Source organism: Camelus dromedarius, chromosome 13, assembly GCF_036321535.1.
Source record: "Camelus dromedarius isolate mCamDro1 chromosome 13, mCamDro1.pat, whole genome shotgun sequence".
In the NCBI taxonomy this organism is placed as follows: Eukaryota; Metazoa; Chordata; class Mammalia; order Artiodactyla; family Camelidae; genus Camelus; species Camelus dromedarius.
The window spans coordinates 51,495,319-51,515,395 of record NC_087448.1 but is presented as its reverse complement, the minus strand read 5'-3'; the positions used below and the strand labels follow the sequence as shown (position 1 = coordinate 51,515,395).

Below are 20,077 nucleotides of genomic sequence, written 5' to 3'. Positions count from 1 at the left end.
CTCATGCCCTCCCTTCATCTTGTGAGATCTTGTTCTGATGATGCACATGGTGGGTGTCGTCGGTCAAGCCGTTGCTCGTACTTTCAGAGAAGGGTATCCTTGCCAGAGGACACTGCCCTGGGTGGGTGGCGGCGTCCCTCCAGTCCCAGGCACCCCTGTGAGGATCCAAACCCTCGAAAACACTTACTTCTGCTTTCTCACCAGTCTCCCGGAGCTGTCCCAGGCTCCCAGGGTACTGATGGTATAACCCCAGGGTTCGTGGTCTTGACCTCTCAGAGGGCAAGCTGGCCAGACCTGCACTTGGGCAGGTCCGGCTGTGACCGACATTAGGATCTTAGCAGCGGGGTCAGGGAACAGGGCCAGGCTCCAGGCGCGTCTCGGCTGTAAATGAAGCCTGGTTGGATCAGGAGCAAGAGATTGCCTTTCTTCCTAGCAACGAGAATGGCATTTAAAATCCAATATCAGAAAAGATATTGACGAGATTAAGGGCCTGAAGGAATTGATTTACGAGGAAAGACCCAAGGAATTAAATATGTATAGCCTGGTGTAATAGGATATTAGCCTCCGAGCACAATTTCATTTCTGTGATCCAGTGTTCCTGTTATCAGTCATCTGAATGGTGGGGTTCTCTCCGAGAGATGTCTCTCCCCCAGGGGTCACCGAGCTGGAGGCAGAGAGAGAGGCACCAGGGTTGACAAACCAGGTCACAGGCTTGGTTATTCTCAGACCTTGCCGTAAATTGAAGTGCCGTTTCATCTGCAGGTGGAAGCAGATGACATTTTAAACGAGAATAAATTTTGAGTAGTCTTACCACCTCGTGTGACAAGAAAATTCAGACTAGTTCAATTCCATCTTTTTTTTCTTCCCCAAGGGAAAAAGTGAACATTGTAGGTACCAGGTGGTAAATGACTGTCCTTCCCCTGAGCTGGTTTCTCTCCTTTGTCAGAAATACTGTGAGATGTGTTTGCTTTTAGGCAAAGCCTTGCCCTTAGGTTGCAATAATGTGGACTTGATTTTTTTACATCTCAGACTTTCCCCAACAATCAGGGATTGGCTTGGGATTCAGTGTTAGATGTAAAGGAGGTGCAGGTAGACTTCAGCAGCAGGACCTAGGGCTCACCTTCCTAAGTGGTTCTGAAGCCCGTAGAACCAAAACTGGACTGAGGGGGCAGAAGGTCCGGACAGCACCGGGGAGAAAGCAGCAGAAGCAGTGACACATTAATGGATGTGTCACCTCTCACCTTGTAGAAGGACAAGATGACAAGGATCTGGTAGGGCTGGCCTCGGGTGGGGTTCAGATCGCAGGCTGAAATACACAGAGAATTCAAGCTGGAGACGAGTTGTGCATATGTGGTGATGCTGGATGCTCAAGGTGTCGCCACACAGGCTAGACATGAAAATGACTGCTGGACTGGTCCTTCCAGACACATTCACATCCACCCTGGCCTTTGGTGGAAAACTCTCTTTGGAAGTCAGTGGACCTTATTTCTTTAGGTGATACTCTCCTGGCCTTAAAGGCATATCCCACTGAGGAGGACATTGAATTTATAGCAAAGTTATGGAGACAGAATAACATTTATTAAAACTGAATCAAAAGAGCAAAAACATATTACACTGGTGACACTCTGTGGGTTCAAATATTTCCAGGCTTGAAGCATCAATTTTTAGTGGCTCATTTCTGATAAGTAGAACAAGTTCTGATTCAAAACGGATCCCCTGAGCCCGTGTTCTCCTAACACCTTAATTGACCCCCCCCCCAAAATCTCCTAGGGAAGCCACACTGGTTGTAGCCATTATTTGGAGTGTTTTGTGTACCCTAAGTACATTTTAGTGTCTGTATTAGCATCCTGGTGACCCAGCGTCTCAAGGACATGCTACTTAGTGTCTGTTTCCTCCCTGTTCTCTGTCTCATCCAGCCCCGCACTGTGTACTTAGTAGATAAGGGATGACTGAAAGAATGAATGAACGATTGATTGATTGAATACTACTGGATTGTTTTAAAAGAACTAGACACAGAGCCAGTCACTGGGGAAATCCTAAAATGAGGGTAAGAGGGAAAGGGAGGAAATTGTGTGTGTGTGTGTGTGTGTGTGTGTGTGTGTGTTTGTCACTATGTGTATACATCTACCCAGTGGCACAAATTAACCTGACCCGCCACAACTATAAATTTAAAAAGAGCACTCCTCCACCACCGTGAAAGACACAAAATCAGTGTTCCGTTCAGAGATCCTCTCAATTTCATGTCAGCCGCCACCTCTGTCCCCTAGCTGCCCACCCGTCCTGCCAAAGATTCCTGAAGTATCACAATTCTGTGTCAGCTTATAATGAGACCTTGCCCGTGTACTTCATACAGACAATTTGTGCTGTAGTCTGTGACTTTCATGGAATCTAACCTGATACGATCTATTAGCTACATAAAAACTTCACCTTAGTGACCAAATTATAAAATTTAAGGGAAAAGAAGAAAGAAGGGGTTACAGTTTTTAAAGGAAAGTTGAATTCACCACAGCACTCACGGAAGGATACACAAAAGCATGTCTCCAGCAGCCTCGCTCTTAAGTGGAAATGGTGAATGCCAAGGTGGAAGTCTAGACGTGGTAAGTCTGGCAGGTCCTGATTTCCATTTCCAATTGACAGGGCAGTGTGGTTGCCAGGGTAGAAACCACAGTCTGAAGCAGGAAAACTGAGTTGTGCCGGTGGTAGGTCCTTCCCAGACAGTGTGGCCTTGGGTATGTGACTTAACCTCTGGGTGCCTGTGATTCGCCCATCTGTAAAAATGGAAATGTGACCTCACTTATTCCGGGGCTCCGAATAACATTTGTGATGCTCTTTGAATTCATCAGAGAGAGAAAGACCCATTACACACTGAAGTCTGCCTCCCCAAAGAGCATTTACAAATGATCCTATTAAATCAGTGGCCTGGAAATATCAAGATGTGTCAGGTACGGCATTTATTTACCTGTTATTATCCGCCAGAGTGTTTGCCCGTGATTGGCATATGGATAATTGTCTAATTGGAACACACTCACTCACTTGTAACCACCAAAAAATGGAATCGTGCATCTGTTTAATGCCATACCCTCCAATGTTAAATTAAAATTATGCTGCAGTCAGCCGAGCCAGCCGAGAGACTTCTGATTACATTCTAGCTGCCTGTGAACTTCTGTAATTGAGGCACTTTGGTGCTTAAACATTCAAACTGGAAAGACTATTATACAGTCTCATAAATTTCAAGGGAAAAAAGACCAGAAAGGCTGACTTAAAATTATCTACTTGCAGACTATCTCGTTGTTTTTATAGGCCGTCTAGTCGAGTGAAGAATAGCAGTTTTGAATCACCACTATTTTGAAGACATAAATATTAGATTCATGAGTTTATATTTGGTTAACAAAAGAAAGAACTAATTTGAAAGAATGCAGAAAATAGTCTGGGGGGGTGTTGATTTTGGTTTTCCTCTAGTGGTAGTTTTGGTTGATCTGTTTGTTTTCCTGGTGGAACTTATAAATTTACTGATTGGATTTCCTTAGACTCTTAAGAAATATTCCTCTATAGATGAGGGGTGGTACCTGGAGCTTTCAGAGTAATGAATCAAAATGTCTTAAATGGAATGCCACTTCCCTCTGAAGGTCTCATCCATCTATGTGTGTAGAACGATAAATTACCCAGTCATGGAGCCACAGGTAATTTTTGTTATTGTGCACATTTTGATTTTTGTCTGTGTGTGTGTGGTTTTTTTGTTTTTTGTTTGGTTTGTTTTTTTTTTTTTTTTTTTTTTTTGCTAGATCAAGGCTTAATCCCATAGAACTGGGGAAACTAGAGCAAGCATTCATTCATCTCCTCACTCATTCATTCATTCACTCAGCACCTACTGTGTGTTGGAGGTAACCCAATTATTGACCCTGCCATTGGTGGATATAGTCTGGTCGGGGAGCTTTCTGTGAAATGCAGTGTATCATATGAAAGTGCTTTGGGAAGTTGGAAGTTAGAGCCTCTAACTTTGCCTGGCTGATTGGAGGAGCTCTTTATTGGGCAAGAACACAAGACTACTGCACATAATTGTGCAGGTTTTTCCCTGGACAAGGGCACCAGGCCAGATGGGATGGGCATGAAACCAAGTCCCCACTCCACTGCCCAACCACGTGCTCTAGCGAGGGGTCCCGCCCACCTAGAGGCTGGAGCTCTTTTCTGTTGTGTAAGGTCATCATATGGGTTGATGTTGGCCCAAAAGCATTCTTTAAGTTGGCTTTCAAGATGAGTCAGAATCTGCCAGGCAGACTTCTGCGTAGTGAGCTTTTCATAGTCATGCAAGGACCTGGCATGTCTGGGGAAGGACGAGCTGGCCCATGGTTTGGATTTTATCCAGTTGAGCTGGGGTAATCAGTGGCGTTTTTTAAGCATGGGAGCACTTTAATTCTTAGGTGGTCCATTTTCTCAGGAGTGTAGGGTGAATGATGGGGAAACAGGCAGATCCAGAAGAGGGAGATGGTCATCTTAACTGTGACAGTGAAGATGGATGAAGAGAAGGCCCAGGAACAGGCAGAGAGGTTATGAGGGTGATGAAAGGGCCACGTGGACTTCAACGTTTTAACTCTGGATACCAGGGGACTAGCAGGAGGGGTGTGAGGGGAGGGGTCACAGGAGGCACAGTTTGAAATAGACTAAGTGAAGTGTCCAGGGCGTAACAGGAGAGGCGGAGGCTCTAAAGTCAGCCTTGTAAAGCACCAGTGCGTGAGCCATGTTGCTGAAGCCCCAGTGTGGGCAGGATCACCTGCAGAGAGAGCAGGTACTGAGAAAAGCGGCACCTGGCATCCTCGCTGGCAATTAGAAAATTAGAACAGCATTGGTGACTTTAGTGAGAACAATCTGAGTCTGGATGAAAGTTACATTGTAGCGGGTTGAGGATTCAATAAGCATTTAAGGAGCCGGTGGTTTTCATCTCCAGTTGCACATTAGAATTATCTGTGAAGGTTTTTTTTATTAAAGATGTCTCTGCCTGGGTCCATCCCCGAGATATTCTGAGTTAACTGGTCTTCTGTGGGGCCCAGGAATCAGTATTTTTGCAAAGCTCCCCAGATTTAAGAACCATTACCCTGGACTACTCTTTTAAGAAGCATCAATAAAGCTCAATAGCTGGTGAACATATGATGAGATGTTTAAAGTCACAGGGAGTCAGACTTTTAAAAGATGAATCTTGATATTATTAGACTGAAGTGTTAGAAGGCTGGATAATGCAAATTGTTAGTGTGGGTGTGGACATGGTAACTCATATACCAATGGTGAGCGAGTAGACTGGTACAACCTACTTTGGCAATGAACTCCTTAGGCATGCCCTGTGAACCAGCAGTTCTGCTGGACACATGCCAGGGAAATTCTCCCAGAGGTCCATAAGGGACCATGCACCAGCGTGTTCCACTGCAGGCTTGTACAGAGCGAGGAGAAACAGAGGTGATCTGAGTGACCTTCACTGGGAGAGTGGAATAGTTGCGTGGACACACCCCATAAAATATTATGCAGCCACCAGAAGCAATAGTTAGGTACAGATACACATATTAACATGGATGGATCTTAAAAACACAATGCTTAGTAAAAACGTAGTAAACAAGACATGAACTCATTTACAAAACAGAGACAGACTCCCAGACATAGAAAACTTATGGTTACCAGTGGGGAAAGGGAGTGGGGAGGGATAAACAGGGAGTTCGCGATTTCTAGATACTAACTACTATACATAAAATAGATAAGCAACAAGGTGCTACTGTACAGCACAGGGAACTATATTCAATGTAATGGCCTATATGGAAAAAGAATATGAAAAGGAATATATATATATATGAATCACTATGCTGTACACCAGAAATTAACACAACATTGTAAATCGACTATAGTTCAATAAAAAAGAAAACATAGTAAACAAGAAATATGACACTATCACTTACATACAAATGCGTACTCGCAAAATAACAATATATGTTTTGGGAAAACACATTCAAATACGAAAGATAGAAATCACTGAAGGTGGTTGCCTACTCATGAGAAGAGAAGGTGGTGGGGACGATTCCTTGGAATTACACTTTTTAAATTAAAAAAAAAAAATCACGTAAAGTGTTGTTAAGGGAGCCGGTGTGGGATGTGTGTATTACCTTGTATATGATTATGATATGGGCAGGTGGTGAATTAAATAAACTTCAAAAAGTGTGATTCCAAGGAAGAATGAGATAGGATGGAGGCTTAAATGGGAAGCAAAGTCAAGGGAAGGGGGTGTGCGTGTGTGTTGCAGCAGCATGAAGAAGTGTTGTAAATGTGTAGTTGAAATGGCAGACTCACTGGAGTTCTCATTTCCCCTCTGATTTATTCACAGTGTTGGTAATAACAGCTGAGAATTGTGTCCAAGTAGTAGTATTCCTTTCTTTGTCCCTTCCCCAACCTTAATTAAGTTCATTTGTTTTTTTCTCTCTTGTTTCTAAAGCAGTGTATGCTCCTTATAGACATACCAGAAAATTACAAACAGAACTAGCAGAAAGATCCGGAAACCCACTCACCCAGAGACAGCATCCAAATCCTTTTCTATGACTATTTTGCAAAATTCAACAAAGCCTTTTCATAACCTGAACTTTTCGTGTGGAGAACAGTATATCGTGAGCATCTCCCATGCCCAGAAACACTCGTGCAACTCCCCCTTTAACGGCTGCGTGACGTTCCGTTGTGCAGATGCACTTTCGTTCGTGTGGCCAGCCCCGTTCTGCGGGACATCCGCTGTTCCTAAATTTTGCTCCTTCCAGTGCTGCAGCAAATGAGTATAAGCTACCTACACTTGAAGACAATTTCCTGCCCTTCATTTGGCTCATTTTTAAAGGAGGCTTAAGGACGGGATTTGCAATTGTGTAACGACATAAAAATTCATTTGGCATCATCGAAGTCAGAACACCACATGCCCTCGGAACTCTTCCGGGGCTGGTCGTGAATGAGAATAAAGGAACAGGGTCATTCCCCGCTGTTTGGAAACAGTCATTTTAGGTACTTGTCACGGTGCCAAAGTACAATATCGGCCCCCTGGTTTCTGCACTTTAATCAATTGGTGCACGATTGAATCACATACAGCGTTAAGGGAGCCGGTGTGGGATGCGCGCATCACCTCGTATGTGATTACGATTTGGGCAGGTGGTGAAAGAAGAGGTGCTGAGTGTTTAGAAAACGGCCAGGAAATCACTGTTTATGTTCGGGGACCAAAGTAGGTTCTTAAATGTGCATCCAGTGCCAGACGAGGGAACCGGACAAGCAAGCCCGAGGGGAAGCACAGTGTATTTTTCTGAGTACTTTGTACCCCACAACATACCCCCAAACCAGTGGTTTTGAGGGTTTAATTTAATCCTGCCAGCTGGTGGGTTTAAGCATGAGGGTTTAGTTGGGCCTTGGTGGTGGTTCCGAGCTGGCCAGACGGCCCTTCGGCCAGCTTGTCCAGGCCCCGACGCAGCAGCCCTGGAGCTGAGACAGCTACCCGGGTGGCAGGAATACACTCACATTTTCACATCATCCGTGTGGCACCTGGTACGTGCGGGAGCAGAAGAAATACACTTCTGTCTTTTCAAACGAGTCCTTTATCGTCAAGAAGCTTTGAACAGACATAGCCGTTTCCAGGGCCCGTTCTGAAGCTGTTGAATGTGTTCTCCAGCCTGTGGCTGTATTAACATATAAGCACATTCCGCAGAGTTAGTGCTGGGCAGCGCCATGCTTCTGGCAGACAGGGTAAACCTCCCCGTGAGTTACAGTTGGTAGGGCGAGGATCACTCAAGGCTTCCAGAAATCCCTTCAGTGTCCCAGCTTAAAAATAGCAGTGGAGGCCAGAGCTTAGTGTTCTGACAGCTTATATCAGCAGTTTTCTCGGCTGATACATTGATTGCAGTTTGGACTTCAGTCCTGCTGATCTAATAAAACATCACCGTCATAACAGAGAAAATAAAATGGATCTTTTGTGGTCCCAGCTTCCCGGTGAAGTAGCTCCGCGGACCTACTGTAACGCTAGCTTTAGTGTCATATGTAAAATGATGTGACCTCAGACAAGCTGACTAATTATTTCAAATGTTTTTATTATTTAATGTCTTCACTTACCAATATGTTTTAGTTTCTCAGCACTATTGTACATCTTTTTTTTATTGAGTTATAGTCATATTACAATGTTGTGTCAAATTCCAGTGTAGAGCACAATTTTTCAGTTATACATGAACATACATACATTCATTGTCACATTCTCTTTCGCTGTGAGCCACCATAAGATCCTGTATATATTTCCCTGTGCTACACAGTGCAATCTTGTTTATCTATTCTACATTTTGAAATCCAAGTCCCTTCCCACCCCCCCCCATCCCCTGGGCAGCCACAAGTTTGTATTCTGTGTCTATGAGTCTGTTTCTGTTTTGTATTTATGGGGTTTATTTGTTTTTATTTTTTAGATTCGCATATGAGCAATCTCATATGGTATTTTTCTTTCTCTTTCTGGCTTACTTCACTTAGAATGACATTTTCCAGTAACATCCATGTTGCTGCAAATGGTGTTATGTTGTTAGTTTTTATGGGTGAATAGTATTCCATTGTATAAATATACCACTTCTTCTTTATCCAGTCATCTGTTGATGGACATTTAGGCTGTTTCCATGTCTTGGCTATTGTAAATAGTGCTTTTATGAACATTGGGGTGCAGGTGTCACTTTGAAGTAGGGTTCCTTCTGGATACAAGCCCAGGAGTGGGATTCCTGAATCATACGGTATGTCTATTCCTAGTCTTTTGAGGAATCTCCATACTGTTTTCCACAGTGGCTGCACCAAACTGCATTCCCACCAGCAGTGTAGGAGGGTTCCCTTTTCTCCACAGCCTCTCCGGCATTTGTCATTTGTGGACGTTTGAATGATGGCCATTCTGACTGGTGTGAGGTGATACCTCATTGTAGTTTTGATTTGCATTTCTCTGATAATTAGTGATACTGAGCATTTTTTCATGTGCCTATTGATCATTTATATTTCTTCCTTGGAGAATTGCTTGTTTAGGTCTTCTGCCCATTTTTGGATTGGGTTGTTTGGTTTTTCTTAATAAGTTGTGTGAGCTGCTTATATATTCTAGAGATCAAGCCTTCGTTGGTTTCATTTGCAAAAATTTTCTCCCATTCCGTAGGTTGTCATTTTATTTTACTTATGGTTTCCTTTGCTGTGCAGAAGCTTGTAAGTTTAATTAGGTCCCATTTGTTTATTCTTGCTTTTATTTCTGTTGCTTGGGTAGACTGCCCTAGGAGAGCATTTTTGAGATGTATGTCAGATAATGTTTTGCCTACATTTTCTTCTAGGAGGTTTATTGTATCTTGTCTTATATTTAAGTCTTTGATCCATTTTGAGTTTATTTTTGTGTATGGTGTGAGGGAATATTCTAGCTTCATTGATTTACATGCTGCTATCCAGTTTTCCCAACACCATATGCTGAAGAGACTGTCTTTATTCCATTGTATGTTCTTGCCTCCTTTGTCTAAGATTAGTTGACCAAAAGTTTGTGGGTTCATTTCTGGGCTCTCTGTCCTGTTCCATTGGTCCACATGTCTGTTTTTGTACCAATACCATGCTGTCTTGATGACTGTAGCTCTGTAGTATTGTCTGAAGTCTGGGAGAGTTATTCCTCCAACCTCTTTCTTTTTCTTCTGTAATGCTTTGGCAATTCTAGGTCTTTCGTGGTTCCGTATAAATTTTATTATGATTTGTTCTAGTTCTGTGAAATATGTCCTGGGTAATTTGATAGGAATTGCATTAAATCTGTAGATTGCCTTCGGCAGTATGACCATTTTAACAATGTTGATTCTTCCAATCCAGGATCATGGGGTATCTTCCCATTTTTTTAAGTCTTCTTTAATTTCCTTCATCAGTGGTTTATAGTTTTCCATGTACGAGTCTTTCACCTCCTTGGTTAGATTTACTCCTGGTATTTTATTACTTTGGGTGCTATTTTAAAGGGGATTATTTCTTTACTTTCTTTTTCTGTTGATTCATCATCAGTGTAAAGAAATGTAACTGATTTTTGAACATTAATCTTGTAACCTGCTACCTTGCTGAATTCTTCGATTATTTCTAATAGTTTTTGTGTGGACCTTTTAGGGTTTTCTATATATAGTATCATGTCATCTGCATATAGTGACACTTTTACCTCTTCTTTTCCAATTTGGATCCCTTTTATTTCTTTCTCTTGCCTGACTGCTGTGGCTAGGACTTCCAGGACTATGTTGAATAGGAGTGGTGATAGTGGGCAGCCTTGTCTTGTCCCAGATTTTAGTGGGAAGCTTTTGAGTTTTTCACCATTGAGTACTATGCTGGCTGTAGGTTTGTCATATATAGCTTTTATGATGTTGAGATATGTTCCCTCTATACCCACTTTGGCGAGAGTTTTTATCATAAATGGGTGTTGAGTTTTATCAAATGCTTTTTCTGCATCGGTTGAGATGATCATGTGGTTTTTGTCCTTTCTCTTGTTGATGTGACTATTGTAGAACTTTTTACAAATACACCTTTGTATATAGGAATATAAAAGTGCCATCACAAATACTGAAATAACAATTGTGCCTCAAATCACAGACAGCCTAATAAGGCCTTAAGTACAATACTTGTTACACTAAAGTAGGGGGTGAAACGCACATTTTAAAAAGTCCCCTGAAGTCTGGACTAAGCTTGAAAACGCGTACTGGTCATTTCCTCGTGTTTTGGAATGGAGGTTTTGAATATCTTACAACATTCCATTGACCTTCGGTCCTACTTATCCTAAATATCCTTTCATTTCATAGCAATTGCTGACCATCCAGGAAGAGTTAAACAACAAGAAGTCAGAACTGGAGCAAGCAAAGGAGGAGCAGTCACACACACAGGCGTTACTGAAGGTCCTCCAGGAACAGGTAAGTGAGTGCGGTGGCTCTGGCTCGCGAGTGGGCTCAGACACTGACCCGCGCCTCCCCCGTGTTTGACGCACGCGCCAGCTGCTGAGATTAATCTGCGGTGTCATTAGCCTGTCCCCTCGCAGCCTCCTGGCAGCGTGGCCCCGTGGAATTTATAATCTCATTTCCCGCATCTCTGTTCTCACTCTCGTGCCCCTTTAGACCACCCAAGCCCACTAGCGACGTATGAAAGTTTCTTGTAGGAGACCAATGAATTTTGATAAAGTTTCAAAACACTGGCAATGCAGATATATTTCAAAGCAAGCAGCTAGTTTCCTCTTAAGTCTAATAGTGAGGAAAATGAGTTTAGCATAACCCACGGTCCTCCTGCAGACATCTGAATAAGAAGGGCTGATTCATCGCCACATTAAAAATATATATATATATATCTTCCCTCTGCATCAGGGCACTTATCGAACCAGGGTGAGCAATAAGCCTTTTATATGAAGTTTGTGAAGTCTGATTGTTTCATCCTGGCTTTCTTTGATGCTAAAGCGTGGCCTGACATTGATAAGTGGATTTGAAAGTATTGTCTTACAGCAGGTAAGACGGATCGCTTTGCAGCTGAGTGAAATCTAAGCCCAATATCTACATGGGAGAAGCTGGGGGAGGGCTTGAAATGCCTTTTTCTCTCTGGCCTTCGCATGCTGCCCACATTGTAATGAATGGTATATGGAAAGGGGAAAAAAATCACATACAGTAGCCCCAACCCTCTGGGGGTAATCAAATTTAGGTTATTTTATTTTATTTTTTTTTTTTACCCACAATAGTATATGAGAAGGTTCTTTGTACAACACAAATAATTTCAGAAGTGATGCTTTTAAAAAAGTATGAAGTTGGTAGAGTATGACCCGAGTCAGCTGTGAATCAGTCACTTTTCAAGTAGTTGTAACTTTTTAATGGTTTGAGATCAGGGAAGTATCTTTCTAGTTACTTTCCCCTGAAAGTACGAGTGATTTGTGAGGGGAAAATGAAGATAGTTTGCTGAAAAGATAGTTTGAAAAGTGAATATGTTGGATAGTTTATAAGCTTTTTATAGCTTTGGAGGAAAAATCCTTTCTAAAACTAATCATTATCTTTATATGATTAAGATAGATTTAGTAACTTAGCCTGAGGCTGAATCTGTCTGATTGTGGATACATTAGATTGAACTAAAAAATCTAATGGCTAGATTCACAATGACCTACTATCCAAGAGACCTGAAGTCACTGTTCTTTCTTCTTTATGTTATTAAAAGGTTTTCAGCAAAGTGGAGCTGGTTTGGTCCACATTTGCTCCTGATCAGACAGACGTAGCTCCGAGCTTTGTTGTTTTATGTTGTCTCTCTCTGCCTCCTTGATTTACTGGGATGAGGAGGGGTGAATTTCTCTCTATAAATGACTCTAATCCTTTATTTTGATTTGAAGTCCAAACCCCAGTCATAAAAACAGATGCTAAATTTTGTAGAATGCATTGCTGCATTCTGCAGCAGGCTTTGGAAACGCATCACACTTCACTCTCTGTTACTTAAAAAAAAATAAAAGATAAATGAGGACCACAAAGAAGATTCAGAACAACTAAAATCACTAAAGACCTGGGAAATACAACTGGAAAGGAAGCATTTCCTTTTCAAAAATCTGCTGTACTGAGAAGATGGCTCTTTTTCAAGCAAGGGCGCCAAGAATACTTTAATCTAAGAGGACCCACAGCAACCAAATGCATTTGGGTGCCGTTGGCACCACCAGGCTGTTTTCCTGAGAGCCCCTCACCTGGTGGTCCTGTCATCCTTGCAGAGATGCGCAGGCAGCGGACTCGTTTCCTTCTGTCTGCCTGTAGCTGCTGCCCACACAGACATGCATTTAGAAGCACACCTCTGCCTTTCTGGGCATTGCCCTACACGGCTTTCTTTGAACTTGTGTAGAGTAACTGTATGTATAAACACCTTTTCAGTGGCTGCACAGGTAGGGCCTGAGCAAACGGCGTCACTCCTGGTGATCTGGTTGGGCCTAAAGTCTTACTATTACATAGATACACACACACAGACATATACACACACACACCCTGAACTTGGAATTTTGCTCTTTAAAGTGACAGCCCCTTGATGGGAATCCTGAAAAGAAGGAACAGGTTGTACGAGGCAGAGCCTTACCAGTGGCAGCCCCCAGCCCAGGGAAGGCGGGCTCATTCCCTAAGCTCTCTGTTTGCTAAGATGCAGCCTCACCAGGCCCCGCTGCCTCCTGCCTTTCATCTCCTTCACGAAGGTGGTGGAAGCTTCCCACACCTGAAGTCTGTGTCACAAGCCCAGGAATTGTCAGGCAAGATGCCAGCCCGTCCACATGGAGGAGAGGAGCAGCCCAGGAGAGAACGGGGGGGGGGGGGGGGGGCCGGCCTGCAGCCTCGGCCGTCAGGGGAGGAGGGGCCTGTGTGGATCTGGTGCACGAGAGCAGGGAGTGAGTCAAGACAAGTGGGTGGCCTGAAAAGCCGGGGCAGAGTGAGAGGACAACATAGGGCAGGATGATGGAATTTACTGAAACGGGAGGAGAGTGATGGGCATATCTGTGCTGGAAATATGTGAAGCTTTGAAATGGACATAGTCCCGTGTGTCTGCTGAGAAATAACAAAACCTTCTTCTGAGCTAACCCTGCTCTCAGCTCCCAGAAGTGCAAGTTACAAGGTGGAATGAGTGGAGAGGGTTGATGAAGAGGAAGAAGATGAGGAACACGTAGGATAAGAAAACCTTAAGACAGGAAAGCAGAGAGGGTTTTTTAAGTCCCTTTGTGCCTTCTAATGATGGACAGTCCTCCTCTCACAGTGGGGCACTTTTTCTCCCCGTGTCGGTCACACACTGCCCATGCTCCCTGCCCTTTGCTATGCGTGGGAACATCGGTGAAGGAGCCCTGAGGAACACTGGGCAGGACTTTTCTTTCTCAGGTGGGATGATATGGAAGTGAGCCATCATCTACTCCACTGGTCCACCACCGGCTGCCCCATACTCAGCTCCTTCCTTTGGCAAAGCCCCTCTCTTGGAGCAGAGAGTGTATGGCTCTCTTGCTGAGAGTCTGAGATTTTTACAAAAACCAAAGAAGCTTTCATTTTTAACACATACAAATAGCCCAGAAGCACCAACATTTGAGTCAAACACATTGGTGGTGTGCGTGCATTTATTTTCTTTCAAACTTTAAGTATTTATATCCCACCACGAATACTTTATTTTAGGCATAAAAAAGAGGATGCAGGAGATGCTGCTTCCTCAGTACAACAAGCCAGGAGGAAGTCCCAGCCAACAGGTGCGAGGCCTGCTCACCTCTGCCCTTGTTCTCTGTCTCCATGTGTCTGCTTTGAGTCAGCCTAGGATAAAATGCCAATTAAAGGTTTCCAGAAATCTCCACATAACTGATTACTTCCTAAGCCTTCTAAGAGAGAGGGGAGAAAGAGGCATTTTCAGAAGTTCACTGTTAAAAATCTCACTTGAGAAATAGCTTTTCTTCTGATGCCTCAGTGACCCAAGAGATGTTTTCCCAATTCTTCCTCCCCCAACCCAAAACTCAAATCATCTTGTCTTAGGCCTCCAGAAGCCACGTCAGTCATTCAAATAGGTTCTCAAGGAGGCCACGTACAGTATCACCGTGGCATGTTAAAACCAGCGAAAATGCATCATTCATGAATAATCGTTAGTATCACATCATTGAGCTGGTGGCAACTTGCAAACACTGCAGGGTTTAAATTAACAGCAATACAATGAGGAAATGAAGCCATTTATTATTCTTAAGAACCAATTTTATACATTTTATGCCTATGGAACTACTTTCTAATCTTATTATTTAAAAAATAATGACCAAGGCCCATTTATTTCTTGCCAGCCGTCAAGTTTCATAAAATACTGGTCGCAAACTGGTTTCAGCAAGACTCATTAGAATTATGTGTTCCATCTGTTTTTTTCTCGTTGGAAGTTTTATAAAGTGCGACCTCAGAGAAATCAGGGTTAACAGGATAATATGCACTTAACAGACATACTTGCTTATTCATTTGGGTCTTTTTTTTTTCTTAAAATTTGCAGTTGAAAGGTACCAAGGAACTGATCGAGACCAATGGCCACAGCCACGAGGACACAAACGTAGGTACCACGAACCTGGTATTTGCTCTTCTTGGTGTTGGTTGAATGCCCACGAGAATGTGGTCCTTTGTAACACAAAGGAAGTCAGAAGCCCCGTCTCTCAGTGACTTACTAAGATTCTTCTGTGTGGTTTGGCAATAAAATATGGTAGGTAGGTCCCGTAATTGTTAGCTCAGGTTACCAGGTGTCAGCGGACAAGGACTTGAGCCAGTCTCTACCACAGAATTTCTAGTCTCAATGAATTTGTTTGAGCCCTTTCTATTTTCAGAGCTAAAAACTGATGATGTGTTTGGAGGGAAAACAGGGTAATAAGTTGCATATTGCATACAGATTTATTGCGTTTGCCTGTCAAAGAAGATGGTAATGAAATGATTGATTGTTATGCTGGAGAGGTTTCAAAGCAAACCCTTTCTCCCAGGAAAGCCCTTGGAAGCATGTCTCTCTGTTCATGACCCAGAACTGTAAGTAACGTGTCGCATCCATCTTCCTGATACAGCGTCTAACGGTACAAGGTCCCAGTTGGCACCCGGCTTCCTTTCTCGGTGTTCCTTGAATTGCCCAGCATTAGTCAAGGGTTCTCTTTGCCTTGGAAGCTCTTTAGGCTCAGGTGAAATAGTGTGCCTTGTAGGTCATTGTCTCTCCATATGTTTGATGGGGTTTTTTTTTTTTGCCTTTTTAAAAATCTCTTTGATATCTGTATGTATTTGACTAGCCTCGTCACAGAAAGTGCTTACTAAGCAGCTCCTTTCACAGAACACAGACTCAGACATGGTAATGAATGCCTGATTAAGCTCGAGCTAGGAGAAATTACACATTTCATGTTCTCTCTTGTTTTAATTATATACAGCAGAGCGCCTGACACTCATAGTACCAAAAAATCCCTCTTAATAACTACTCTTCCTACCAAACAGATATTTAACATACGATGCGTATTGAGAACCTCCTGGGTACGTGGGCTCCACTGAGGGAGAGGGTGGCAACAAAGAAATGCAGGGCTTGCTGTCTGCCCTCAACGAACTTAGAACAAAAGGTTGATGAACTAAGGAACACGTGGGCAGGCAGTATATGAGATGTGATAAGTGTACAGGAAGCTGAGGCAGCTGTGACGTGATGAGCTTTGAAATCCGGACTTTGCTGCTTATTAACTATGTCAGCTTGACAAGTCACTGAACCCCTCTGAGCTGCATTTTCCTTGTTCGTAAAATGGACTATGAAACCTACCTCCAAAACCTGACGTGATGTAATGAGCTAAGACACGTGCCAACCTTAAGGTGTTATTATTAGGGTTTCTTCGTGCTGGATAATCAAGAGTGGCTTCCCAGATCTGTGGGGTTTGGGTTTGGTTTTGAAAAACAGATAGGCTTGAGGAAGGAGAAAGCTCGAAATGGAAGCCGTTCATACAGAGCTCTGCAAGTAGAGTTTGTCTTCCCACTGCAACATTTCATGACCCCTATCCTTACCCTGAAACCCCTTTTCAGGATCCTGTCTTCTGGGGACACGTTGCTCGTTTCCAAAACTTTCCCGTGCACCCCCATCAGAGTCAGTCCCTCTGTGCCTTCCAGGGAAGCTGCTGTCTAATCCAAAACATCAGACGCAGTGGCAGGTTGCCTCAATTTCCTGCTCAGTAAAATGAGTTTGACATTACCTCCCTTTCCTTCCTTAAGGCTTCCTGGGAGAGGCAGGTGAGGTAACTGTCGTGGAAGCGCTTTGTAATTGGGAGGTTCTAACTGCATGGGATGTTATTAGGATTGCGGACACATCTGCTGCTGGGATTAAAGTCGATGGTACATGTAAAGATAGGCCTAACACAGTATCTAGTCTGTCAGCTCTTTCTTGAGAAATATCAAAAGGCGTTTATTATTAAATGGAGAAATGTGGAAAGAGATCATCTTTAATATCTGTTCACCCTTCTAGAGGAAAGTTTTTAACATTTAAAATAAATAAATCTCTAGAGTCCATGATGTGTGCTTTGTAATCAATGCAAAGAAATGGCCATTGAGGGGTAGGGCTCAGGCTAAGAAGGAACCCCTTGCCCGGGGCTGGGTTGGCGAGACATTGTGGACTGATGAAGCCTGCTAGCCCTTGGCCGTCACCGCTGGGACCACTTTTCTCACTGAGCAGAGGGCCAGGCTAGTTTGTATACCCTGAAAAATTGCCCATTGTCTCCAAGGTTTCCCAGTTGTCTGAATTATTCACTCGTCCTTCTCTTTTCTGCCTGTAACGTTGTCTCCTTTGAGCAGTTCCCCTAGAACCTCCACTAGGTTGCGTGAAAGAGAGGAAACAAAAATTACTTATTTTGGCCGCACGGTAGGAGTGCTGGCATGGTAGAATACTTTCAGATCTTTTAAAATGTCTGAAACGAAGTCTGCATGTTATCTGAAGTTTCCACCAACCCTGTGGTGTTCAAAGGAGTGGAGGCTTTCAAGCCAGAGTGAGAGGGTTTGAATCCATTTTGACCATTGAGTAGCTGTGTGACCAGAGCAAGTGATTTGACCATTTTGTTTTATTTTTTACTGTTTTTAAAAATTTTTATAGAAGTGTAGTCAGTTACAATGTGTCAGTCTCTGGTGTAGCATAATGTCCCAGTCACGCATATATGTACATAGATTCATTTTCATATTCTTTTTCATTAAAGGTTATTACAAGATATTGAATATAGTTCTCTGTGCTATGCAGATGAAATTTTTTTTAATCTATTTTTATATATAATGTGTAACATTTGCAAATCTCAAACTCCCAAATTTATCCTTTCCCACTCCCTTTCCCCTCTGGTAACCATCATTGTTTACTATTTCTCTGAGTCTGTTTCTGTTTTGTAGATGAGTTCATTAAGTGTCCTCTTTTTTCTTTTTCTATTTCTTTTTTTAGATTCCACGTATGAGCGATCTCATATGGTATTTTTCTTTGTCTTTCTGGCTTACTTCACTTAGAATGACGATCTCCAGGTGCATCCATGTTGCTGCAAATGACATTGTTTTGTTCTTTTTTATTGCTGAGTAGTATTCCATTGTATAAATATACCACAACCTCTTTATCCAGTCATCTGTCGATGGACATTTAGGTGATTTGACCTTGTTGAACTTCACCCTCCTCATCCATAAGTGTACTAAGCGAAACCCATGTGCATGAGCACCTGGCCCAGAGTATGTCCTCACTAAGTACCAGCTCCCTCTTCATGCATCAGTATCAGAATTTCATACACAGGCAGAACTTGGACAGGATGCATTTTAATGCAGGTCATGAGGTTTAAAGCTGAGACGTTACTGACTGAGACATCCAGATTTCTTTCACTATAATTATTCACATTCAGGGGCAGGGATTTTGGTATTATCATTTACCAATAATAACTACACAGTGGGCTGGTGCTGGCTTAGCTGGGTATTCTTGTGAGAGTTAACAATTGCTTTCTTAGAACAACATATACTTCTATAAAAGGAAAAGGAAAAGGTTTGTGTGAAACTGGAAAATTACAGAAAAAAATATGAAAGTGGAGAAGAAGCAGCTAATATCTCATTGCTCAGAGAAAACCACTATCAATATTATATTTTAGTTCTTTCCAATCATAGGCAGGCAGGTGACTGGAGAGGAAAAAACCGATAAATAAATGAACAAATAAATATGATCATATTGCTTTCCATTTGGACCTTTTTGATTTCTCATTATACCATGAGTATTTTTCTTGTCAACAAAAGTCCCTCAAAGGCATGGTTCTTTTTTTATTATTATTTTTATTTGGGGGGGGGCAGGTAACTAGGTTTATTTATGTTCAGAGGAGGCACTGGGGATTGAACCCAGGACCTTGTGCATGCTGAGCATGTGCTCCACCAATTGAGCTACATCCTCCCCCAAACACATGGTTCTTAATGGCCGTATAACGTAAGTACGACATAACTGAGCCACATGCCTGTGTGTCAGGCATTCAGCTTCCCATTTTTTCAATATTATAAATAATACCACAATTAACACGCCCGTAAGTCTTGGTCTGCATTCATCCTCTTTGTTTCTAGGGGAGTCCATAGATGAATAGCCATGTCATGAAGTCTGGCAGGGAGCTTCAGACTTACCGCATCGTTTGGCATTCAGAGTGTGAGTGTGTGTGTGGTGGCTGCACACTTACCGTATCCCTTAGTCGCCCTGAAGGCATCCTCTCCAAGATGCGTTGAGTCCTGCAATTCACTAACTCTGTTGCCTGTTTAGGGTCAAGAGCCACGCTTGTGGGATGATGGCTGCACCTAGGTCCAGGCGGTTACTAATGCTTTCTATTATGTTTACATTTTACTGAGCAGCAACAGTATCTGACCAATACCTTGCTTGGTAGTCTTGAGGTCCCCGAACAGAGGCACTCTTACAAAGCCCATCCTTGTTCCTCCCCATCCCGCCCGGTGCACAGGATCTTCTGCGAGCTCATGCCCATGAGAGAAGGTTTCTGAAAGCTAATCTAAAAATATCAGAGCCAGAAACTGAGATCAGCTGCGAAGGTCTTTTCTCCCAAGAAGACTGTACTTACGATTTGAAATAGGTTTTTCCTTGTATTTGGAACTGGATATATTCACGACAGTGGGGCAGGGCAGTCCAATCTTTTACGTGTACCTAAGTTTAAAACGAATCCTTATCACAGATCTTTTAGAGATTTCAGCTATTCAAGATCCAGTTTTCTATCCTAAAAAACATAACCATGATTTTTCATTTGCTCTCTGCCTCTGAGCTCTCTCTTAATCCCGAGGTCTAATGAATAACTAACCTGGTCGTTACATGTAACAGATATCAAAATTTTTACTTAAAAAAAACTTTTAACATTTTAATTTAAAATTAAATTAACTGTTAATTTAATCCATTTATTGTCTATTTAACTTAATACCAGTCCTCACATTTTTATCTCTTTTGATGCAAAAATGAACAAATTTTATGAAACCTTCTTCCCAGAGATATCACACCTATGATCCTGACTTGTGTCAGACTTGTGAGAAGGTGGAAGGGACGGGAGAGGATGTGAGAAGTGTAGGAGCAAGTAGGAGGAATCAAACAAAGT

At 42.7% G+C, this 20,077-nt stretch overlaps 1 protein-coding gene across 6 annotated transcripts in view; it reads left to right on the top strand.

Moving 5' to 3' along the window:
* The window catches only part of ENOX1 (ecto-NOX disulfide-thiol exchanger 1), a 511,292-nt gene that overhangs the window by 443,504 nt on the left and 47,711 nt on the right, over positions 1-20,077 (top strand). For all 6 annotated transcript variants that reach the window (XM_031466044.2, XM_031466047.2, XM_064493135.1 and 3 more), the window contains 2 exons: positions 10,809-10,916; positions 14,992-15,048. In XM_031466044.2, the coding sequence (XP_031321904.1) occupies positions 10,809-10,916; positions 14,992-15,048 (165 nt within the window). The remainder of the gene's footprint in view (positions 1-10,808; positions 10,917-14,991; positions 15,049-20,077) is intronic.